At 24.5% G+C, this 25,797-nt stretch overlaps 3 protein-coding genes across 5 annotated transcripts in view; 2 read left to right on the top strand and 1 right to left on the bottom strand.

Annotated features, from left to right (window-relative positions):
- The window catches only part of LOC122510377 (cytosolic carboxypeptidase 6), a 34,882-nt gene extending 29,255 nt beyond the window's left edge, over positions 1-5,627 (top strand). The window contains exons 7-9 of one of the 2 annotated variants that reach the window (XM_043624975.1): positions 899-1,094; positions 3,784-4,069; positions 5,545-5,627. In XM_043624975.1, coding sequence (XP_043480910.1) covers positions 899-1,094; positions 3,784-4,069; positions 5,545-5,574 — 512 coding nt within the window. In that variant the 3' untranslated portion in view covers positions 5,575-5,627. Of the gene's footprint in view, positions 1-898; positions 1,095-3,783; positions 4,279-5,544 lie in introns of those variants that run through there. The other variant, XM_043624974.1, reaches the window with a different exon arrangement.
- Positions 1-5,687, bottom strand: part of LOC122510378 (ELAV-like protein 3) — a 74,985-nt gene extending 69,298 nt beyond the window's left edge. The window contains exon 1 of the mRNA XM_043624979.1: positions 5,566-5,687. The gene's annotated coding sequence lies outside the window, so the exon portion shown is untranslated. The remainder of the gene's footprint in view (positions 1-5,565) is intronic.
- Positions 5,688-9,331: 3,644 nt separating this feature from the next.
- On the top strand, positions 9,332-25,607 carry LOC122510376 (transcription elongation factor SPT6). Of its 2 annotated transcripts, XM_043624972.1 has the most exons (12): positions 9,332-9,481; positions 9,834-9,915; positions 10,413-10,606; positions 10,712-10,828; positions 10,928-10,942; positions 11,098-11,255; positions 11,329-11,578; positions 11,651-12,973; positions 16,059-17,770; positions 19,833-20,578; positions 20,685-21,060; positions 24,503-25,607. In XM_043624972.1, exons 1-12 carry the CDS (start codon positions 9,443-9,445, stop codon positions 25,110-25,112), a joined length of 5,622 nt encoding a protein of 1,873 aa, XP_043480907.1. In that variant the 5' UTR covers positions 9,332-9,442; the 3' UTR covers positions 25,113-25,607. The 2 variants fall into 2 exon arrangements, with proteins under 2 accessions (XP_043480907.1, XP_043480908.1); XM_043624973.1 differs by lacking the exon at positions 10,928-10,942.
- Positions 25,608-25,797: the final 190 nt, after the last annotated feature.

Here is a 25,797-nt window from a genome sequence, read left to right as displayed (position 1 = left end):
AAAACGTGGACAGTTACAATTATGATAAAAAATTGAATTTTTAAATTTAAATATTTGAATTCTTGAAGAAATTTTGAAAAATTATTTAAAATAATTAATTTAGAGATGAAGTTTAGTTAAAAATTGTAAAAAAAATAATTGATATCAGAAAGGGTTATAATTTTAATTTTTAGAAATTATTAAATTTCATTAATTTTACATATTTTTTGTAAACTTTTAAATTTTCCTGTATAAAGAATTTTGTCAGGGAAGATAATTTTAATGTCAGTAAATTGTCAGGGAAATTAAAAAAACTGAAACCTGTGACCACCCTGATTTTTTTTTTAATTAAAAAAGTAGGAATGGAAATTAATTGCGTGTTTTGAGTGTCAAGAGACTAAAACTAAATATAAAATTAAGGATAATTTGTTTTTGCACGGGCAAGCTTTATTGAAACTTTTCACTGTACAGAAACATCATTGCACGAGTGGGTCTTCACTTCCAGTTTGGCCTGATTAGTCACTCGTGTTAAAGTGCGATCTTTGTCAGACAGGTGGAAAAAGAAATTTCAACAACTAAACTAAAGTGGAAATAAATTTCACGAAAGGATAATTAAACTAAAAAGTTATACATATAAACTATCGATTAAACAATTGTTGTTACAAAGAAAAAGAAAAATAAGAAGCAAAAAATAGAAAAAGAGAACATTCCTATAACATTATAAGTTATAAGTATTCTTTTAAACTGCATTTGTCGGACTATTATTTGCTTTATTTTAATATTTTCAATTTGATTTAATATATTTTTTTTAATTTATTATAATTTATACAGTTTTGATCTAAAAATATATGAAAACGATTTTTTTTTCTGCATGGAAAATAATTTGAAAATTATATCTTAGGCCTTAACTGTTAAATAGATTACAGAGTAGGAAGAAATTTGGCGAGGGTATTTTTAGAATATTACAAGCTAACAGGATTGATTCCCTCGAGTTTGCCGGATAAGCCTTCAGCGAAACGAGGACGTCAATCTCGTCAGAGATATCGAGTTCCTCGGGATCCTCGTCCCAGGACAGCTAGAACTCCAGCGCCTCTGCATTTCACCAGCATCCACGAGTGAATATCATTTCCATTTCAATTATAATGCACAATTTCAAATGTGTATTTTTTCTATAATTTTCAATTTTAATTAATTTCTACATTTTAAACTCTTTATTATTACATACTTATTTGAATTGTGGAAGAAAATTTTAAATATTTAATTCGTAGTTAATCATTAAGAATTAATATTCTATAAATCGTAATACTAATTAAAATTTTCATTAATTTATTTTGAAAATATTCAAGGTAGATTAAATTCTTCTAAACAATTTTTTTTTTATTTAATTGAAAATTTTGAAAATAATTAAAATCTATAAAAAATTTTATCAAAATTTTAATTGAAAATAATTGAATTTCTACGAAGAATTTTATAATTTATTTAAAGATAATTTAATTCTTGACAAGATTTTTACAATATTTATCAAAATAATTTAATTCATAAAAAGAATTTTATTAACGTTCTGAAAAGAATTGCGGATTCTTTTGAACAAATTTATTAAAATTATATTGAATTCTAGCAAAGAATTTTATTATATTTAGAAAAATAATTGAATTTTTTTTAAAATAATAGTTTTTCTTAATAGTTTTAATTGAAAATATTTAAACTAAAATTGAATTTTATGTGAATAATTTCTTTTAAGTTTTTAACACAATCGTGTATGTTACTCATTGCAATTAATAATTTCATTATTAAATTTTATAATAATTTATAATAATATAATAATAAAATAAATTTAATAATTTAAAAATAATTTTAATTGAAATTTTTGAAAAATAATTGAAATTTACAAAGAATTTTATCGAAACTTTTGAGAATAATTGAATTTTTTAGAAAAATTAAATTACAATTTTTGAAAATAATTGAATTCTGTCGAGAAAGATTGAAATTATAATAAAAATAATTGATTTCCTGAGGAGATTTTAATTATTTTTTATTTATAAAAATTCTTTAACTCTTGCGAAGAATTTTACAATTTATAAAAATAATTGAATAGTTTCGAAGAATTTTATAAAAAAATTTGAAAATAATTGAATCTTCTTAAAATAATGTGGTTTTTTAAAATAATTTGAATTGAAAATTTTGAAAATAATTGAATTCTTTCGAACAATTTTATTAAAATTTCATATTGAAAATAATTAAATTTCCGATAAGAATTTTATTAAAAAAATTTTTGTATTTTTTTGAAAATAATTTTTTTTTTCTAATAATTTCAATTGAAAATTTTGAAAGTAATTGAATTTTATGAAATATTTCTTTCATTTTTTTTTTAAAAACGTGTTTTAACGTGTTTTAAAATTTTTAATTAAACATTTCATTATTGAATTTTATTAAGAGTTTTTGAAAATAATTTAATTAATGAAAATAATTGAATTCCTGTCATAAATTTTACTATTTATAAAAAAAACAATTGAATGTTTTCGAAGAATTTTATTATTTATGAAAATAATTAAATTTTTTAAATACTATTGAGAATAATTGAAGTTTTGAGAAAAATGTATTACAATTTTAAAAAACAATTGAATTCTTTCGAGAAAATTAATTAAAATTGTATTAAAAATAATTTAATTCCTGAGAAGAGTTTACTATTTCTTTGTTTGCAAAAAAAAATTAAATTATTCTTTATTAAAAAAGAAGTAAATTTTTTTTACAAACAGAAACATAATTCTTCTTAGGAATTCAATTATTTTCAATACAATTTTAATCAATTTTCTCGAAAGAATTCAATTGTTTTTAAAAATATTATTTAAATTCAATTATTTTCAAGAGTTTAAATAAAAATTCAATTATTTTCAACAATTCTGATAAAATTTTTCGAAAAAATTCAATTATTTTTATAAATACATTGTTTTTTAAAGAATTTCATTAAATTTCGTAAAAATAATGTAATTTTTAAAAATAATTTTAATTGAAAATTTTGAAAATAATTGAAATTTACAAAGAATTTTTTTTTAAAGTTTTGAGAACAATTGAATTGTTTAGAGAAATTTTATTACAATTTTTAAAAATAATTAAACTTGTTAGAGAAATTTTCTTAAAATTATCTTGAATATAATTGAATTTTTTCCTTGAAATTTTACTAAAATTGTATTGAAAATAATTGAATTTCTCAGAAGAATTTTATTAGTTACAAAAATAATTGAATTCTAGACAAGAATTTTACAATTTATAAAAATAATTGAATTTTTTTTAAAACACTTGAAAATAATTGAATTTAAATAATATTTTTAAAAATAATTGAATTCTTTGGAGAAAATTGATTAAAATTGTATTGAAAATAATTGAATTCCTAAGAAGAATGATGTTTTTGTTTGTAAAAAAAATTCACTTCTTTTTTAATAACAAATAATTTAATTTTTTTTGCAAACAAAAAAGAATTCTTCTCAGGAATTTAATTATTTTCAATACAATTTTAATTAATTTTCTCCAAAGAATTCAATTGTTTTTAAAAATTGTAATACATTTTTCTCAAAACTTCAATTATATTCTCAAAAGTTTTAAAAAAATTGAATTTCAAATCAAAAAAAAATTTAAACATTTGAGACTAAAATTGCTTTTAAATTTAAAAGATTTGTAAAATAGGGAAAAAATTGTTCGCCTTTTTTTTTGTTTATTTATTTTTTTTTTTGATTGTCAGTTTTGTAATTATTTCTTCTTCGTCTTTTTTTTCCCTCTATTATTAGTGCATTCATTTGTAATTTGCAGGTACTTCCGTGAAATGCCTGTAGCGGAGCCGCGTTACCGATCGATGAGCGGTACGCGAATGAACGTCGGCGTGCCGGGAACCGGAAGTGGGGCCGGGATTGGAACTGGAACGGGCGGCGGCGGTGGCGGCAGAAACCTAAGCTACAGGTTCCGGAGTCCCGGGGCACCGCTCGTCGGCAAAATAGCCGAGCCGAGACGCTCCACGGAACCAAAGCTCACCATTATCGATTTCAATCAGCTGACAAAGGGTGGTTTGGACCTGGCTACAGGAAAGAACAGGGCAAAGGTCGTCAGACGAGCATCACCTCGACGCTTACTTTCCAGACGACCTCGCAGATAATCCGAGATTTATTCCTTTGTTTATTTACAAAATAAATCTCGCAAATATTTCTTCCTTTTTCAAAATTACACACTGGAAATTAATTATTCTCACGAGCTGATTTATTAACGCTCTTTTTTATCAAGAAAAATAAATTCTTTTTTCGCAAATTCTATCTCAAGACTTGCAATACTTGATAAGATTAATTTTTTATTATTAATCTTTTTGTTTATGTTAAAATTTAAATTTATTAAAAAAAAAACATTTTAAATTAATTTTTATCAATTAAAACCTTTTGTTTAAATTTATTAAATTAGAACAATTTATTTTATTTTCATTTTAATAAATTAAAACCTTTTGTTTCAATTTATTAAATTGAAACATTTTATTTTAATTTTAATAAATTAAAACTTTTTGTTTTAATTTTAATAAATTCAAACTATTTGTTTTAATTGTAAACAAACTTTTTTGATTGAACTTTAAAGAAAGACAAATAATTTCCCCTGTGTAATTTTGGAGAGTGAAAAGATTTTTATCTCAATTCGAATATTTTTGAAAAATACGTCTATATAGTAGTAATATTTCTTCTATTTCAAATTTTTTAAAATATTGCTCAAATATAAGTTTGAGATGTATATTCTTCCAGTCAGATTGATGAAAAATTCAGGGCTTTTTTTAAGATTAAAGAAGTATTGAACAAATTTTCGATAAAGTTGGGTGGGACGATTAAAGAATTTTCATTCCGAGTGCTTCCAAAAGAGAAAAAAAAGTAACTTAATTGAAAGTGAATTTAAGCGAAAGGAAGAAAAATATACGATTTAAAATGAAACATTTTTCATTTTATCCGGATTTTTTCGTCTGACTAAACACAATTTTTTCTTCTTCGTGATTTTAAAAATTTTATCTCCATTTCTTGGTAGTTTTAATAAAATTACATCGATTTATTAAGACAGAAAATCATATAAACTGCAATAATATATAAACTTATTATAAAATAAAAAATTAAAATATAAACATATATTTACTATTTAAATAAGAGAAATTGTAAAATTAAGTAAAAAGTATAATTCAAGTTATAAAAAAAAATTGACAATTAATTCTACAAAACTGTTATGAATCACAATTTCTATCTTCGAACTCCAATTTTTAAAGGATAATAGGACTAATATTGTAAATTAAAAATAATAAAATCTAGAACGGAACAAAAATTTAAAAAATTGTTAATGATTTCCTATTTTAAAATTTTTTTAATTTAAATTTAATTTTGTTTTAAGTTTTTCGATTTTTTAGTAATTCTTAGTTTTAGTTATTTAGTCTTTTTTTTTAGATATTTTTAGTTATTTAGTTTTAATTAATTTTCTAATAAGTTTTATTATACTTTTTACTTAATTTCGATATTTTTTCAAATTTTACATAAAATTTATTTTTTGAATTTATTTTAGCGGGAGAAAAATTTCACGTACCTGGAATGAATAACTGCAACGAAATCGTCAAATTTGAAGAGATTTTTTCCCCGTTGTTTACGTATACGGCTGAAATGTGCGAAGGTATACTCAGTCCACAAACCTGAGTAGATTCTATCTACACTGGAGAATTTTATTGATTTTCTTTCAAGTATGTATACTTTTTGTATTTTTTTTGAAACAGTAGCAATGGAAAAAATTGATTTTTTTAATTTGAACTATATTTTCTTTTTTTAGAGATCTTCTTTCAAAAAAGCAAATATTGCAGTTTTAAGTTGAATCAACTTTTTAAGAAACGAATCGAATGAACGTTTCTAATTTATTTATTTATTCTTTTTTATTTATTTAACTGAAGAGAATAACTAAAAAACGAATAAATGAAATGAAACTAGCGAAAGAAGGGAGCAGACTAGCGGCCAGTTGCGTCTAACCCTGGACTCGAGGGAACTGGCATAGTCGAATTGACATCCCTGGCTCGCCTAAAGGTCGTCGGGGATGAATCAGGGACGAAAATCATTTATTTCGTACCCGGGAGATTCTGCCTCAAATTTTTGGTTCAATTTTTGAATTCAAGTTGGTTTCTTTTTATTATTTCATTTTTAGCAATTGTTCGTTTTGTCAGAAATATAAATTTTCTATTTTTTTTTTTGGTTTGGAAAAAATTAATTAATTTTGTCTTTTTCTTTACTTGTCGCTATTCGTTTTTCTGTTAAGATTAATTTAATTAATTTAATTTATTTCAATATACATTTTATTATTAATTTTACCTTAATTTTGAATGTTACGATTATTATTAATATTTTCTATTTTTCTTTTTATTTCTATTTTCCAATTTTTATTTCTATTTCTACTTTTCAATTTTTCTCTCTATTTCTATTCAAGATTTTCTGAAATTTTCAATTTCAATTATTTGCCGAATAAAATAATTAGAATTTATAGAAATATATATCTATATAAATAGTTTTGTTTTTACATTTCAAATTTTGTAAATTAGAGTCAAATTTAATTTTTATCAATCACATTCAATGAGGGGTGAAATATTTTTTATTTTCGCAAATTTAATTATTTAATTTCTACATTCAACTAATTATGTTACTTATTTTATTTTCATTCCAATTATTCTACTTGAAAATTTATTTTCTTTTAATTTACAGCTTTATAATAATAAATAATAAATTTTAGATTTCATCCTCTATTATAATTAATTTTCATTCTAATTTTTGTTTATCATTCTTTATTATTCTTTTTGTTTAACATATTTTATAAAAATAATAATATTTTTCGGTAAATAATAATATTATAAAAATAGTAATAAATAAAAATAGTAATTTTTGTCAAATAATAATTTTTGTAAAAATTTGCGAACGAGTTAATAAATATAAACTCTAATTCAGCAAATTATGTGATGTTTTTAAATTTGAAATTATATTTTTTGATAAATTGAGGATAGTATATAGTGTTGTTATTCGTTTTTCAGATGTTGGTGTTGGCTTGATGGTATTGGTGATGGATTCCAAGATTGGGGTTGGCTGAGAACAGGGCGGTGGTCGTTGAACTAACCCAAACAGGCTGGATCTATCTGCGTGGACCTGGTGCGCGAATATATTCGCTGGAAACTTGGAGTCCTCTCTGGCTACTCTATATATGCCTATTATCATTTTACCTCGTCTCCAGCATCCTTCCTAATGCATTCCAGGGTCCCAGGTGAAGTTCCATCATCATATCCAGCATCCATGATACTTGGATTGTCCTGTTCTTTTTTTCTTCGTTTCATTTTCTTCTGAAATCCCAATTTTGGGGAAATTTATTTACTTCTCTCTGACGTTAAAATTTTAGACAAAATTGTTTTATTTATTATCTTTTTTTTTAATTTTAATTATATATTTTATTGGAAATTTTGTTATTTGGAATTTATATAATCGGAGAAAAATTTTATTTCAACTGAATATATAATTTATTTGAGTTAAATTAAATTTTATTTGAACCAAATATATAATTTGAGATAAATAAAATTTTATTTGAACCAAATATATTTTTATTTGAACCGAATATAATTTATTTGAGTTAAATAAAACTTTATTCGAACCAAATATAATTTATTTGGGTTAAAAAAATTTTTATTCGAACCGAATATAATTTATTTGAATTATATAAAAGTATATTTGTTTCAAAGCCAACTAGAATATTTATTTGTTTTAAATAAAAATTTTATTCGACATAAATAAAACTTTTATTTGATTTAAATAAAATTTCATTTAACTCCTAGATAAAATTTATTTGACACGAATATAAAGTCTAGTTGGCTCTGAGTCAAATATATATTTTTTCTGGGTGTGGAAAATACATTCTTTTATTTATATTTTTATTTCAATTACAAATTCAATTTATATTCTAACTTGAAATTAGTTTTGATTTTTAAACTATAAACATTTATTTTCCGTTATATGATACTTTTTATTTTTATTAATAACAATAAAAATAATAAAATTAATAAATATAAAAATAATAATAATAATAATAATAATAAAAATAAATAATAAAATGAATAATAAAATAAAAAATTAATAAAAATAGAAAAAAAAACATCATGATACTTTTTTAATTAAAACTTAAAAGAAATTATTTTAATATTGTTTTGATAATTTTTCATTTAGTCACAAGAAAAATGTTTTTTTTTTATAGAATTGTTAAATTTATATTTACCATTTTAAACAGAATTTTTTTGCCATTTCTCTAGAGAAATTAAAAACGAAAAATGTATTTTTGAACCCTTGAGAGATTTTTGAAAAATATTGTCTTTTATCCTTGGGGAATTTATTCTGAAATCTTTCAAAACTATATTTTTATTGTTTTTAATTTAAAATCAACTACGAATATAATTGAAAATATTAGTTTGTATTTTGTGAAAAATTTTAATAGTTTAAAAGAATAAAAATTCTAGTCTTTTGTTAACAAAAAGAAATTCGTTGTTAATTGTTTTTATTTCAATTTTCAACATTTCTGTTTAAAAGTTACAGTTTAAAATTTAAATTAAAATTTATAATAATAATAATAATATAATTATAATATTTATAATTGAAATTGAAATTTATTTTTTTAATTTATGTAAATTGAAATTCATTTGTTTAATTGAAATTTAAATTTATTTGTTTAATTAAAATTGTTGATTCTAGTCTTTTATTTAAAATAATCTTTGTAAATTGTTTTTACTTCAAGTTTCAAAATTTCTGTTTAAAAATTACAGTTTTAAATTTAAATTGAAATTTATTTCTTTAATGTAAATTGAAATTTACTTGTTTAATTGAAATTGAGATTCATTTGTTTAATTGAAATTGAAATTTTTTTTTTTTTTTTATTAAAAATTATTAATTCTAGTCTTTTATAAAAAAAAATTACCTATAAATTGTTTTTATTTCAAGTTTCAAAATTTCTGATTAAAAATTACAGTTTTAAATTGAAATTGAAATTTATTTGTTTAATTTAAATTTACTTTATTTATTTAAATTTAAATAGAAATTTATTTATTCAAATTTGTAATTAAACTTTCAATTCTTTTAATTTAAAATATATTTTATTTATTTTTAACGTATTAAAGATTTTATTTAATTTTAAAAAATTGAAAATTTAATTAAAATTTTGAATTGAATTTTTTTTAATAAATAATTTTTTAGTGAATTGTTTTTTTATTTTTATATTAATTGAAAATTAGAAATTTACCGCCGCACATGAAAACGCATGCGTGAAAAAGTTGATCGCAGTGTCGCGTGTGAACAGTTACTTGTACTACTTTTTTGCGTGTCGTCTTCATTGAAAAAGATCAAAAGATAATTTTCCCAAATTTTCCTCTAATTAAAAAGGTGTTCGAAATTTTGTGACAATGGCAGACTTTTTACATTCAGAAGCAGAAGAGAGTGATGTATGTAAAAAATTGTTAATGCACCTCAATAATCAAAGCAAATTATTTATAATCGATGTTGTAAAAATAGTCATCTATTAATTGTTAGATAAACTTGGGTAGTTTGAAGTTTTTTGCGTAAAAATAGTTTTATTTTCCAGTTTTCTTAATCAGCCCAAGTAGAATTATTTTTTTTTTTTAATTTTTTCTTGAAACAAGAAGGCATTTTTTTGTGCAATATGACGATGCTTTGAATATCGACAATTTTGTGTCTATTTTTGTGTTTGTGACAATTTCTTTATTTTTGTATCGAATATAAATGGAGAATTGTTTTTAATATGTCAATATTACATTTTTTTTCGTAATTTTGTAGGATGAGGATGAATTGGATCCAACGGAGAGGAAGAAACTTAAAAAACTTAAGGCAATGGAAGAGAGCGATGAGGAAGACGAAGGTTAGTTATTTTTGTCATTGGTTAAGTTTTGTTAAAATTGCAAATTATTTTTTACTTTTTGGAGTTTAGGAATCGGTTCAGATCAGTTCGTAATTTTTCTTTTATTAAAACCTCGTGTGTTTTGAGTACTTTCACTTAAATATTTGTTTATTTATTAATTAAGCGAATAATAATTTCAATTTATTTTATTTATTTAACAATAATTATAATTACATAATGTAATTTTCTGGTCTTAGATAATTATAAATAAAACTTTGAGCTTTTTGTATTTTTAATTATAAATTATTAATTACAATTAATTATTATTATTAAATTATTAATTATTATGTATTATTTAAGTTTTTAATTATTTAAACTATTTAATTTATTATTCTTAATATTTTTAATTATTTAAATGATTTAATTTATTTTAATTATTATTGATTGATAAAATTATTTAAATTATAAATAATAATTATTAAATTAATTATAAATGGGATTTTTTCAATATTTTATAGACGATGAAGATCGTTTGAGAGAAGAATTAAAAGATTTGATTGATGACAATCCAATCGAGGAAGACGACAGTGACGGAGAGGACAGCGATGGTTCGAAAAAGCGCAAAAAAAGTGACGAGGAAGATTTTGATGATCGTCTTGAAGATGATGATTATGATCTCATTGAGGAAAATCTTGGCGTTAAAGTCGAGAGGGTAAGACTTTTTTTATTTGATAAATTCTTTTTTTATTTTTTCTAAAAATTACTAGCAAACAGTTATTTTTATTGAAAAAGAATAAAATTTGATTTTTTTTTGCAGAAACGATTCAAACGTCTTCGAAAAATTGAAGACGAAGAATCTGAAGAAGAACAGGAACACGAAGTGGAAGAAGAGAGAGACGCAATTGCAAATCAATTATTCGAAGGTTCAGGAGATGTAAGTTTTTATTTATTATTTATTTTTATTTTTTTTATTTATTATTCATTTAAAATTTTGCATATTTAAATTCCCTTTTTTCATGTCTGCAAAAATCAGGAACGTGACGTACTGGTAAATATTTACTAAATAAATTTTTTTTGAACATTAATCATTTCATATTTATAAAAATTTTTCAGTAGAGTAAGAGTATAATTGTTTATATAAAAATAATTTTTAGAATAGTGAAAAAATACTTGTAATAAAGGGAAAAAAATTATTCTTAACAGGAGGACGAAAGGAGTGAAAGAAGTCATAGACCGGAAATAGAAACTTTTGATGAGGAAGGTAGTGAGGGAGAATATTCAGAAGACGATTTTATTGTCGATGATGACGGTCGACCAATAGCTGAGAAAAGGAAGAAGAAAAAACATATCTTTTCAGATGCGTAAGTACATTTATAATTCGAAATTTATTCGAAACGTTAAAAACTAAATATTTCTATCTACTTTTTACTTTAGAGCTCTTCAAGAGGCGCAGGATATTTTTGGTGTTGATTTCGATTACGACGAGTTTGACAAATACGGAGAAGAAGATTACGAGGAGGAAGAAGACGAAGAGGAAGATGATTACGTTGATGAAGAGGCTGATATTGACAAACCCAAGAGACCGAAGAAACAACTGAAAAAGAAGACTACGAAAAAGAGTATTTTTGAAATTTACGAACCCTGCGAACTCAAGCGTGGACATTTCACGGATCTTGACAACGAAGTTAGTGACAAAAATTTATTTACAATTTTCTACAATTCGGAATTGATTTTAATTTTTAATTCTTATTCCTAGGTTCGAACAACAGACATACCAGAGAGAATACAACTTCGTTCAGTGCCAATGACACCAGTGCCGGAAGGTTCCGATGAATTGGATCTCGAGGCAAAATGGATTTACGAACAAGCATTTCATCGGCCAACAATTTCAGTTCAAGATTCGCATTTGAATGCCGAAGCAAAAGAGAGAGCCAACAAACCACCGCATACAATAGAAAAGATCAAAAAGGCCCTGGACTTTATGCGAAATCAATATTTCGAAGTGCCTTTTATTTCCTTCTATCGTAAAGAATACGTTTTGCCTGAATTGAATATAAACGATTTGTGGAAAGTTTATAAATTCGATGCAAAATGGTGTCAACTTCGTCAACGAAAGGAAAATCTTTTGAAACTTTTTGAAAAAATGAAAAATTTCCAACTTGAGGAAATAATGAAAAATCCCGATGCACCATTGCCGGAAAATCTGCGAGTTATTAAAGACGAGGACGTTGAACGATTGAAAAATGCACAAACAAGTGAAGAGCTCAATGATATTTATCATCATTTTATTTTATATTACAATCATGAAATTCCGGTGATGCAGGAAGCAGTGAGGCAGAAGGAGAGAGAGGCAAGAAAAGAGGCGAAACGACAAAAACGTAAGCAATTGATACTTGAGGCTGAGGAAAATGGTGAGGAAGCACCGCCTGAGGAAGATGAGGAGGAGGAAGAGGAGGATAATTCTGATGAGATTTTGAAAAAAGCCGCTCGCACTGGTCCTTATGAGATTTGTCGTAAAGCTGGATTGGAAAGTTTGGCGAAAAAATTTGGACTTTCGCCGGAGAATTTTGCTGAAAATTTACGAGACAATTATCAACGACACGAAGTCGATCAAGAACCAATGGAACCAATTGGTCTTGCCGAAGAATTTATTGGTCAGAAATTTAAGAATTCCGACGAAGTTTTAAAAGCCGCACAATTAATGGTGGCATTTCAATTGGCGCGCGAACCACTTGTGCGAAAATGTGTGCGCGACATTTATATGGAGAGAGCAAAAATATCAATACGACCAACAAAGAAGGGAATGAAGGAAATCGATGAGAATCATCCAATTTTCTCGATGAAATATCTGAAAAATAAACCCGTACGCGATCTGATTGGTGATCATTTTTTAAAATTAATTATCGCCGAGGAAGATAAGCTGATTACCATTTCATTCAGTAATTCCATTGAGGGCAATACGAGCGCAAATTTTATTGAGGAAATGAAACAACTTTATTATAGAGATGAGTTCAGTAAAAATGTTCAAGACTGGAATGCACTACGAGTTGGCAGTGTGGAAATGGCTCTTATGAAAATGGTAATTTTCTTTACTATATAAAATTTTTTATTTTTAAATATTCAATTTTTGAATAATTTTAGAATCTAAAATTTAAAAAAATCATTTATTAAGTTACATAATTTATTATTATTGTTTATTGTTCTTAAAAATTCTAATAAGTTTCTCCCCGAGAATTCAATTATTTTCATAATTAGCTGTCTTCGGAAAAAATCAATTATTTTTATAAATTAATAGAATTCTTTGCAGGAATTCAATACAATTTTAATAAAATTTTTCGAATGGATTTAATTATTTTAAAAATTATAATAAAATTTTTCTAAAAAATTCAATTATTTTTATAAATAGTAAAATTTTTCCCAACTAAATTATTTTTAAAAATAAAAATTTTTACATTACAAATCTTTTAAATTCAAAAGCAATTTCAGTTTCAATTAATTAAATATTTTTGATTTAAAATTCAATATTTTAAAAATGAAGAATTAAAATTTTTTTACAAAACAAAAAAATTTCTCATTTATTTTCTGAAAATCTATATAAAATGCAATAATTAAATGTTTAATTACTATGATTGATAAAGGCGTTTATTTTAAAAATTTGGAAGAAATTCTTCATGAAATTCACTTATACTTAAAAAAATTTTCAATTAAAATTATTAAAAATATTATTATTTCCAAAAAAATTCAATTATTTTCATAAATAATAAAATCTTCGAAAAAATTCAATTATTTTTTTTATAAATAGTGTAAAATTCTTGGCAAGAATTAAATTTTTGTTTAAACTTATGTTTAAATTCGAATATTTTTAAAAATTGTAATTTTTGTTCTTCTTTCAAACATTTAAAGAAATTCTTTGAAAGAATTGAATTATTCTTAATATTTTAGTACAAATGGATTTAATTTGAAATGTATTTGATTATTATTTATTATTATTTAGAAAAATTGTAATAAAATTCTGAGAGGAATTCAATTATTTTCTAAAAATTTTAATAAAATTCAATAATTGAATGCTTAGTTAAAATTTTTAAGAAACACGTTTATTTTAAAAACTCAAAAGAAATTCTTGATAAAATTCAATTACTTTCAAAATGTACAATTAAAATTATTGAAAAAAACTATTATTTTCAAAAAATTCAAATATTTTCATAAATAATATAATTCTTCGTGAGAATTCAATTATTTTCTATGCAAATTTATTAAAATTTTTCGATAGAAATCAATTATTTTCAAAACTTTGGTAAAATTCTTGGAAATAATTCAATTATTTTCACAAAATTTAATAAAATTCTTCGTGAGAATTCAATTATTTTCAATGGAATTTTAACAAAAAATTTTGAAAGAATTCAATTATTTTAAAAAATTTTAGTAAAATTCTTCATAAAAACTCAATTATTTTAATAAATAATAAAATTGTTCGGAGGAATTTAATTATTTTCAAATTTGTTGATAAAATTCTTTGCAAAAATTCTGTAGGAAACAAAAAATCAAATTACAACTAACTTCAAACTGCGAATAGATTGATGGAATACGATTCAAACTTTAAAAAAATTCAATTATTAACTAATTTACTAATTAATTATTGTTGTTTATTAATTTCAAAAATTTTAAGAAAATTCTTCCCAAGAATTCAATTATTTTCATAAATAATAACCTTCTTCGTAAAAATTCAATTATTTATATAAATAGGAAAATTTTTTGCAAAAATTGAATTAATTTTTAACAAAATTTTAATAACATTTCCAAAACGAATACAATTATTTTCAGAAATTTTAATAAATCCTTCGAAACAATTAAATTATTTTTTTAAATAGTGAAATCTTTGCAAAAATTGAATTATATTCAATTATTTTTTTAAATAGTGAAATCTTTGCAAAAATTCAATTATTTTCAAAAAAAATTCACTAAAGAATTCAATTATTTTCTAAATTTTTAACAAATCTTTCGAAACAATCGAATTTTATTTATAATTAGTAAAACTCTTTGCATAATTCAATTATATTCAAAACAATTTCACGAAAGAATTCAATTTTATTCTTAATTTGTTACAAAATTTTCCAAACGAATTCAATTCCTTTCTAAAGTTTTAATAAAATTCAATAATTAAATATTTAATTTCAATTATTGACAAACACGGTTATTTTAAAAACTTGAAAGAAATTGTTCATAAAATTCAATTATTTTAAAAGCTTTTAATTAAAATTTTTAAGAAAGCTTTATTATTGAAAAAAAATTCAAAGAAATTCTTCAAAAAGAATTTAATTAGAATTATCAAAAATTCTAACATAATTCTTCAAGAGAATTCAATTATATATCTGTAAATAGTAAAATTCTTTGCAAAAATTCATTTGTTTTTAATTTTTTAAAATATTTTTCGATAAAATTCAATTGTTTTCTAAACTTCTAATAAATTCTTCAAAAGAATTCAATTAGTTTCTAAAATTTTAATAAAATTCATTAATTAAATGTTTAATTTCAATTATTAACAAACACGATTATTTAAAAAACTTTAAAGGAATTGTTCATAAAATTCAATTACATATTTTTAAAGTTTTTAATTAAAATTTTTAAAAAAGCTTTATTATTGAAAAAAAAAATTCAAAGAAATTCTTCAAAAAGAATTTAATTGGAATTTTAAAAAAATTTGAACAAAATTCTTTACGAGAATTCAATTATTTTCCTAAATAATAAAATTTCTTTGAATTCATTTTATTATTATCAAATGTTTTGATGAAATTCCTTGCAACAATTTTATGATTTTTAACCTATATTTTAATTTTAAAATTGAAATTATTTAAAAAGTTAGGAAACAAAGAAGTAAACATAAACTAACTTCAAACAGCGAACAAATTACCGGAATACAACGATTATTAATATAGATTTTTATTTTATATTCAGGAAAGTGGAAACATCGTGGAATTATTTGAAAATTACTTTTTCGGAAGGTATTGTTTTATTTTTGTTTTTTTACATTTCCCGCCTATCGTCAGATTTTCTGTAGATGAAAATCTGGATTGAATTTTTTAATTCAGTCGAAATTACTCTCTTTTTAAATTAATTGATTGAATTAATTAATTGAATTAATTGAAATTCAATTTTGTGAATTGCAGGTGATCCCGGACCTAAAGAAGGAATTACGTGCAAATTTGCTCGCCGAGGCAAAAGAATGCGTGATGAGATCGTGCTGTCGAAAAATGTACAACTGGCTGAAAGTATCACCCTACACTTGTGAATTTCCCGAAGAAGATGACGAGGAATGGGACACAAGTCGAGGATTACGTGTTATGGGACTCTCCTACGTTCCCGATTATTCACAATCGGCATTTGCTTGCATTATCTCACCGGATGGCGAGTGTACCGATCATCTACGTCTTCCTCATCTTCTCAAGCGGAAAAATAGTTTCCGCCGCGACGAGAAAGTCATGAAGGAGGCAGATCTATTGGCAATTCGAAATTTTATCGCCACCAAGAAACCACAGTTAATTGTCATTGGTGGCGAGTCGAGGGAGGCTTTAATGATTCAAGCTGATGTTAAGGAAATTATCACAAATCTCGTTGAGGAAGAACAATTTCCCGCTGTTCAGGTGGAAATCTGCGAGAATGATTTGGCGAAAATTTACGCAAATAGTAATAAAGGAATCGCTGAGTTTCGTGATTATCCCGAACTATTGAGACAGGCAATTTCATTGTCGCGAAGAATGCAGGATCCATTGGTGGAATTTTCGCAATTATGCACCGCTGATGAGGAGATACTTTGTCTCAAGTTTCATCCATTGCAGGATCAATTGCTTCAGGATGAGTTGTTGGAGAATATTTATCTTGAATTTGTGAATCGTGTGAATGAAGTTGGAGTGGATATTAGCAAAGCTGTGCAACAGGCGTACTGTGGGAATTTGGTGCAATTTGTCTGCGGGCTGGGTCAGAGAAAGGGACAGGCTTTGATTAAAATTTTGAAGCAGACGAATCAGAGATTGGAGAATAGAACGCAATTGGTCACTGCTTGTCATATGGGACCAAAGGTGTTTATTAATTGCGCGGGATTTATTAAAATTGATACAAATAGTCTTGGTGATAGTACGGAGGCTTATGTTGAGGTTCTCGATGGATCGAGAGTTCATCCGGAGACTTATGAGTGGGCGAGGAAAATGGCGGTCGATGCGCTCGAGTACGACGACGAGGATGCGAATCCAGCGGGAGCTTTGGAGGAGATTTTGGAGTCGCCGGAGAAATTGAAGGACTTGGATCTCGATGCATTTGCGGAGGAATTAGAGAGACAGGGTTTTGGAAATAAACGTGTGACACTTTATGATATCAGAGCGGAATTGAATAGTCGATACAAGGATCTAAGAGTTGTTTATCAATCGCCGAATCCGGAGAAACTCTTCGATATGCTCACCAAGGAGACGCTGGAAACATTCTACGAGGGGAAATTGATTTTAGCGACTGTCGTTGGGATTAGTCGTAGAAAACCACAAGGAGATCAACTCGATCAGGCGAATCCGGTGAGGAATGACGAGACAGGGCTCTGGCAGTGTCCGTTTTGTTTGAAGAACGATTTTCCCGAATTGTCCGAGGTGTGGAATCATTTTGACGCTGGATCTTGTCCTGGCAAAGCAATTGGAATTCGACTGCGATTGGACAATGGAATTTCGGGCTATATTCATATTAAAAATCTGTCTGATAAGCACGTCGCCAATCCGGAGGAGAGAGTTGGACTGGGGCAGATTATTCACTGTAGAATTATCAAAATTGAAGTGGAAAAATTCGGTGTTGAGTGCACGAGTAAAAGCAGCGATCTTTCGGATAAAAAGAATGAATTCAGGTAAGTTCATTTTTTCAGGGTTAACACAAATATTTAATTTTGTTTTTTCCTGATTTCTAGAGAAAATTTTCACTTTTTTCCTGACTCTAAAAAATATTCTGATTTACTCTCAAAATTATTAGGTACTCAAAAAAATTTTCTAATACTTTTATTTGCAAATTTCTCTAAAAGTAAACTTATTCGAAAACATCATTAACTTCTTTTCTAAATAAATATTTAATAATTATTATAATTTAAAATTTTAAGTGAAATTCATTTTTTAATCAATTTTTATTAGAAAATTTTACGAAAATTCAATTGCTTAAATACAACAAAAAATAATTTATTAAATAATTGAATATTTCTTAAAATTGAATTTTATGAAGAATTTCATCAAAATTTTTAAAAATAATTGAATTCTTTCGGCGGATTTCAAAAAAAAAATTTTAAGAATAAATGCAATTTTCTATCATTTTATTTAAAATTTTAAATATAAAAAATAATTGAAATTCTACGATAAGTTTTGTTATTTATGAAAATAATTGAATTCTTGCAACGAATTTTATTAAAAAATTTTTTAAAGAATTTAAGTCAAATTTTTATTCAAATTTATTAAAATAATTTGAATTTCTCGAAATTTTTTAAAACTTTTTGAAAATAATTAAATTCTATCGAGAAATTTCATTAAAAAATTGAAAATAATTGAAATTTGACGAAGATATTGTTTTATAGAAATTTTAATTATAAAATTTTTCAAAAAAAATTTAATTATTTACAAAACTTCTAATAAAATCCTTGGAAAGAATTCCATTATTTTTACAAGTAGTGAAATTTCTCAAAAGAATTCAATTATTTTAAAATAAGTGTAATAAAATTCGATGCAAAATTCAATTATTTTTATAAATAAAAAATCGATTATTCGGAAATTCATTTTTGAATCAATTTTTATTAGAAAATTCTACGAAAATTCAATTATTTAAATTTAAAAATAAATAATTTATTGAAAAATTGAATGTTCTGTTAAAATTGAATTCTCATAAAGAATTTCATCAACAGATTTTTATATTCTTTTGACGAATTTTAATAAAATTTTTGTAAATAATTACATTTTTCGAGGAATTTGATTAAAATTGTATCAAAAATAATGAAAATTATTTTCAAAATTTCCAATCAAAATCTATCTTCTATATTAATAATCGTTTTCCGGTAATCTGTTCGCAGTATAAAGTTCTGTTTGCTTTTTTGTTTCCAAACTGTTGAAATAATTTTCCTTTTTAAATGTTTTCAATTTTAAAATTAATGTTCTGAAAATCATTGAATTCTTGCAAAGTTTTTATAAAAAAATTAGAAATTTGAAAATAATTGAATTCACTTCAAGAATTTTATCAACATTTTTTTCTATAATTGAATTCTTTCGACAAAATGTAATTAAAATTAAATTGAAAGTAATTTAATTCTTGTCGAGATTTGTATTAAAATTCTTTAAAATAATAAAATTTTTATCAAGATTCTACTTATTTTCAATACAATTTTAATTGTTTTCTTCGAAAATTGCAATTATTTTTAAAAATCTTATAAAAATTCACCGAGAAATTACAATTATTTAAAAAAATAATTGAATTTTTCACAGAAGTTCAATTATTATAAATATACAATTTTAATAAATTTTTTCGCAGGGATTCAATTATTTAAAATTTTTGTTCATTAGGTAATTATTATAAAACATGAAGAAATCGATCATTCCGAGTCGAAGACTCGGAGTTATCGATCAGGGATCATTTTCTTATAGTTAAGAAAATTTTAATTTATAATTTTAAGTAAAATGTTCTCTTATTTGACTCGGACTAAATTTTTGGTTAAATTTTTGTTAGAAATTGGTCCGTAATTTTTCATTTTTGGTCCGTAATGTCCGTATTTTTAAATACTTTTAAATACTTTCACTGTTTCGAGCCCTGATCCTGTATCAACCCTGTTTTTGCAAAGAAACAAAAAATTAAATAAATAAATAATAATTTAATAAATTGGCCTAAAAATTACTTAAATTGAAATAAAAATAAATCTGTTTACATTGTTTTGTGTTCAGGCCTCAGAAGGATCCTTTTTATGACACCGATTCTGAGGAGAAAGATCGTCAGGTCGAGGAGGACGCGAAAAAAGTGAAACAACGACAAACTTACGTGAAGCGCGTTATTGTTCATCCATCTTTTCACAATATTAGTTTCTCGGAATCGGAGAAACTTTTGCAGAGTATGAAGCAGGGAGACGCGATTATCAGACCGAGTAGCAAAGGTGCTGATCATTTGACAGTGACGTGGAAGGTGACCGATGGAGTTCATCAGCATATCGACGTGCGTGAAGAGGGCAAAGAAAATGCATTTTCCCTGGGTCATCGATTGTGGATTGGCGGTGAGGAATTTGAGGATCTTGATGAAATCCTCGCTCGACATATAAATCCAATGGCTGCTTATGCTTCCGAACTACTTGAATTCAAATACTATAAAGCAAGTGTCAATGGAATTAAGGACAAAGCCGAGGAATTGCTCAAGACCCAGAAGAAGGAGAATCCTGGCGGCATTCCTTACATTATTTCAGCAGCTAAAAATATTCCGGGAAAATTTCTCCTTTCCTACTTGCCACGAGTTCAATGTCGTCATGAATATGTGACAGTTTCGCCAGAGGGTTTTCGATTTCGTGGACAAATGTTCAGCAAAGTGGCTGATTTATTGAAATGGTTCAAGGAACATTTCCGAGATCCGCTACCAGGGCAAGCGACTCCGAGCACTCCGAGAGGAATGATGTCGACTAGAACTCCGTACCATACACCAGGAGGTAAAAGATTTGATGATAATTTTGATTCTGGTATCATTTTTGTTATTGTTATTTTTTTTTTTGGTATTTTTGTTTTCTGTTATTGGTGACATTTCTTTGTTTGCAGGTGTTAATCAAGAGGCGATTCAGAGAGTGGCTCAAAATATGCCGCAACATATTTTAAGTTCGTTGTCGCAGGTTGCGAATCAGAAGATGTACCAGCCACACACTCCTGGTGCTGCGGGCTACAGTGGCATTCACACTTATCCAAATACGCCTTACACTCCATCGGGTCAAACCCCCTTCCAAGCAATGACGCCTTATCGAACGCCACAAACTCCATTTTTGCAACCAGCACCGGTTTCGATCCAACCAATCCACCACAGTAGCCCCAGTCTCTCGAGACCAACGCCGCCTCCTTCTAATGCTCCTTCCGGAAATAATATGGATTGGAAAAAAGCTGCCATGGCCTGGGCTCGTCAGGCCGGTTCCAATAAATCTTCGTAAGTAACCTCTTTCTTTTTTCAAAAAAAAAAAAAAAAAAACACCTGGAAAATCGGGAAATGTCAGGGAAATTAGAAATGTCCTGGAAAACCGGAAAATGTCAGCAGATTTTTTTCATCATGACTTGAAATACTCTTGAACAATATTTTTAATGCCCTCAAATAGTTTTACAAATTTTTAGTAAAAAATTAATAGTAATAATTAATATTGCTTTTCCAATTTGCAATTCTATTCTATTCTGAAAAAATAATATGAACCACAGACATATAATCAAATAGAAAAAGATTGACCACTTAAAATTCTGAAAGATCAACAGAAAAGCAGAAATAATGTCTTTGAAAACATTCGTTACGTAAAATAAGTCGTAAACTTCAAGTCCGGAAAAGTCAGTTTTTTTTAAAAAAAAGGTCCGTAATTTCATTGAAAAGACAAAAAGTTTGTAAATTGTATTTGATATAGTTTAGAGAATTTTTGAGAAATTACAAATGATTGCAGAAATTCAATTATTTTCAAAAGTAATAAAATTCTTCTTAGGGATTCAATTATTTTCACAAATAATAAAACTCAACGCAGAATTTTGAATTATTTTTAATACAATTTTAATCGATTTTCTCGAAAAATGTAATTATTCTTAAAAATTTAATTTTAATTTGTTCATAGATAAAACTAACTAAAATTTTAGATAATAATTGAATATTAAAAGCAATACAGCATTAATTTTTAAAAATCATTAAATTTTGAAATTAATTTTTTTGAAAAAGTTTAATTGAATTTTTTTAATATTATATTTTAAGTTTTTATTTTCAAATATTTATTTAATTGAAGAATTCACGAATAATTGAAATTTCTTAAAATTGAATATTGTAAACAAATGGATTGGAAAATTGTCAAAGAACTTTTTTTTAAATAATGGAGTTTCTTTAATAATTTTAATTAAAAGTTTTGAAAATAATTTAATTTTATGAACAATTTCTTTCAAGTTTTTAAAATAATCGTGTTCGTTAATAATTTTAATAAAATTCTTGACGAACATTTAATTATTTTCATAAAATAATGAAAATTTCACAGGAATTCAATTATTTACAAATTTTCTATAAATTTCTTCGCAATAATTCAATTATTTTCGTAAATAATAAAATTCTTTTTAGAAATTCAATTATTTTCATAAATAATAAAACTCTTTACATAATTTCAATTTTTTTAAAAAAAATTTTATTGAATTTCGTCGAAAGAATTCAATTATTTAAAAATTTGTTGATAAAATTATTTATGAGATTTGAATTTTAAGAAACAATTCAATTATTCAATAAATTTTTTTTTTTGCATTACAAAATATTGCAGAAATTTAATTATGTTCAAAAATAATAAAATTCTTCTTATGGATTTAATTATTTTCTCAAATAATAAAACTTTTCGCAGAAATTCAATTATTTTTAATACATATGAAAATAAATTTCTTGAAAAATGTAATTATTTTTAGAAATTTTGTTACAATTTTTTGAGAGAATTCACTTATTTAAAGATTTATTTGATAAAACCATAGAATTGTTGCAAACAAATTTATCAAAAAATTTGATAATAATAGAATTCCTTCGAAGAATATTAGTATTTAGAAAAATAAGTGAATTCTTTGGAGAAAATGTAATTAAAATTGTATTTGAAAATAATTTAACTTTTGGCGAGATTTTTATTAAAATTCTTTAAAATAATTGAATTGTTTTGAAGAATTTATTTTAATTTTCTTAAGTATAATGTAGTTTTTTAAAATATATTTTACTGAAAAATTTAAAAGTAATTGAATTTTATGAAGATTTTCTTTAAAAATTTTTAAAATCTTAATAAAATAAGTTTCTTAAAACTTATTTTCAATACAATTTTAATTGATTTCTTCGAAAATTTCAATGATTTTTAAAAATCTTGTAAAAAATTTTCGAAAAATGTTAATTATTTAAAAAAATAATTGAATTTTTCATAGGAGTTTAATTATTTAAAAAACTTTTAATAAAATTCAATTCAAGAATTCAATTATTTTCATAAAGAATAAAATTTGCGCTGGAATTCAATTATTTGAAATATAATTTTAATTGAATTCTAGAGAAAATTACAATATTTTTAAATTCTTCGTAAGAATTTGATTATATCAATAAAAAGTACATTTTTCCCAGGTATTCAATTAGTTAAAATACAATTTTCATAACATTTTTCTCAAAAATTCACTTATTTTTTTAGATGTTGCATATATTCCATTATTTGCAAAAATAATAAACTTTTTCGCAGGGATTCAATTATTTAAAAAAAGTTTTAATAAAATTCTATTCAAAAATTCAATTATTTTCAGAAATAATTAAATTGTCGATTTACTGAAAATCATTGAATTCCTGTAGAGTATTTATAAAAAAATTTGAAAATAATTAAATTCATTTTAAGGATTTTATCAATATTTTTTTCAATAATTGAATTCTTTAGAGATAATACAATTAAAATTGTATTGGAAATAATTTCATTTTTGGCAAGATTTTTATTAAAATTCTTTAAAATAATTGAATTGTTTTGAAGAATTAATTTCAATTTTCTTGAAAATAATGGAGTTTTTAAAAATATTGTTTGCTAAAAATTTTAAAAATAATTGAATTCTTGATAAGAATTTCACAATAATGAAAATAATTAAATTGTTTCGAAGAATTTTATCAGAATTGTTGAAAATAGTTAAATTTAAATAATATTTTTAAAAATAATTGTATTCTTTCGAGAAATTTTATTAAATTTGTATTGAAAATAATTTAATTTCTGAGAAGAATTTTATTGTTTACAAAAATAATTGAATTGTTTCGAAACATTTGATTAGAATTGTTGAAAATAATTGAATTTAAATAATATTTTTAAAAATAATATAATTTTGGAAATAATTTTACAATTCATAAAAATAATTGAATTGTTTCGAATTGCTTTCTAAGAATTTTATCTGAATTTTTGAAGGAATTTTATTTTATTAAAAATTTTGAAAATAATGATTTTTTTAAAAGAATTTCATCAAAATTGTCGAAAATAATTGAATTTATAATAAAATTCTTGAAAATAATTGAATTTAAATAATATTTTGAAAAATAATTGTATTGATTAAAATTGTATTGAAAATAATTGAATTGCTCTAAAAAAAATTATTATTTAAGAGAATAATGAAATCCTTGCGCAAAATGTTATTAAAATTTTTGAATAATAATAAATAAGAATATTTAATATTATGTACTTAATAAGTAAATTCTTTAAATATTGAATCTGAAATCATTCAAAAATTGATGTTTATTCTTGAAAATATAAAGTTTTTTAATTTACAAAATAATAATAAATGGGATTCGGCGTTCCGCAAACGTATCATTTTCTAGTATTTAATTAATTATTAAATATGAGATTATTATTAATTTCCAATAAATTTGATTTCAGTGGCAATACTCCAAGATTCGATGAAGATCGTCGAACTCCACGTCGCTATGAAAATGAAGACAATCGTCACTTCGACATGGGCGACAATACATTCACAAAAGGATTGTCACGTGACAATACACCGAAACAATCGTTTGATGATAATAATTCATTTTCTTCTAGGGACAAGACTCCAACGTACTCATCATCGGGCTCATTCCGAGGAAAATCACCGTCGTATTCAATGAATCAACGGGGAAAATCACCATCACTGTCAAGTACATCAAGAGGTAAATCGCCATCATACTCGCGTAATAAATCGCCAAAATATAAGCAAAGTCCGCGAAGTCGTGGTGGTGGTGGCGGCGGTGGTGGGAAATTTAATGCAAATACATCGCGTGACAAAAGTCCATCTTATGATGATAATCCATTTACAATTGGCTCGTCGAGAGATCGACAGAGAGATGATGATCAAGAGAAGGACGATAATCCATTTACAATTGGCTCGACTCGTGAGAAAATGAGAACTCCGTCGTATAAATCGCCACGAAACAGTACTCCGTTCACGAATTCTAGTCCGAGGAGTATGTCATTGAGTGGCGATGGAACGCCACTTTACGACGAAAGCTAACAACATCGTTCTTTCATATTATATCGTTCTTTATAGTTTAGGCGTTGTTTAATCAAACAAAATAGAGAAAATTTTTTGCCTTTCGGTACTCTAAATATTATAACAGAATTGCTTGAACAAAAAAAGCGAGGGAAAAAGAAGTTTTTTAAGAGGCTTTTTCTCAAGTTCTTTAAGGTACCAACTTGATTGGCGAGGTTTTTCTGTTAATAGTCTTTAACAAAAAGATTTTTTAGTACCAGGCCTCGGATATTATGACTTTTTAGATTCTTTTTCCAACCATTTTCAAAAAGAGCGACTTTTTTCGATATATTTCCCCAAAATTGCGACTTTTCGACTTTTCTTCCAAATATTGCAACAAAATACCAAATTTTTGGTATAATTTGCAAAATTTTTCGATTTTTACAGTATGAAAAATAACTGTAGACAAATCTTTCGAAAATTATTTTTGAATAATTTTTCTAACTGAATGTTCCAAATATTCAATTTAAAAGATTTTGATTAATTGAAATTGATTTTTTTCAAGTATTTTATTACAACTTTTGAAAATCAACTTTCGAAGAATTTTAATTCCTCAAATTTTGAAAATAATTGAATTCTCAAAAACTTTTCTTACGAATATTGCAACAAAGTACCAAATTCTTGGTATAATTTGCAATTTTTTCGATTTTTATAGTAAGAAAACTAA

Source organism: Leptopilina heterotoma, unplaced genomic scaffold, assembly GCF_015476425.1.
Source record: "Leptopilina heterotoma isolate Lh14 unplaced genomic scaffold, ASM1547642v1 Lhet_68, whole genome shotgun sequence".
Classification (NCBI taxonomy): Eukaryota; Metazoa; Arthropoda; class Insecta; order Hymenoptera; family Figitidae; genus Leptopilina; species Leptopilina heterotoma.
Note: the sequence above shows the minus strand (reverse complement) of the source record. Positions and strands in the feature narration are given on the sequence as shown.

Coding starts and splice junctions, on each gene's coding strand:
- LOC122510376 (XM_043624972.1), top strand. CDS start 9,443: ATGGCAGACTTTTTACATTCAGAAGCAGAAGAGAGTGAT. Junction 11,256..11,328: donor AAACATATCTTTTCAGATGC/GTAAGTACATTT, acceptor TTTTTACTTTAG/AGCTCTTCAAGAGGCGCAGG. Junction 20,579..20,684: donor TCCGTACCATACACCAGGAG/GTAAAAGATTTG, acceptor CTTTGTTTGCAG/GTGTTAATCAAGAGGCGATT.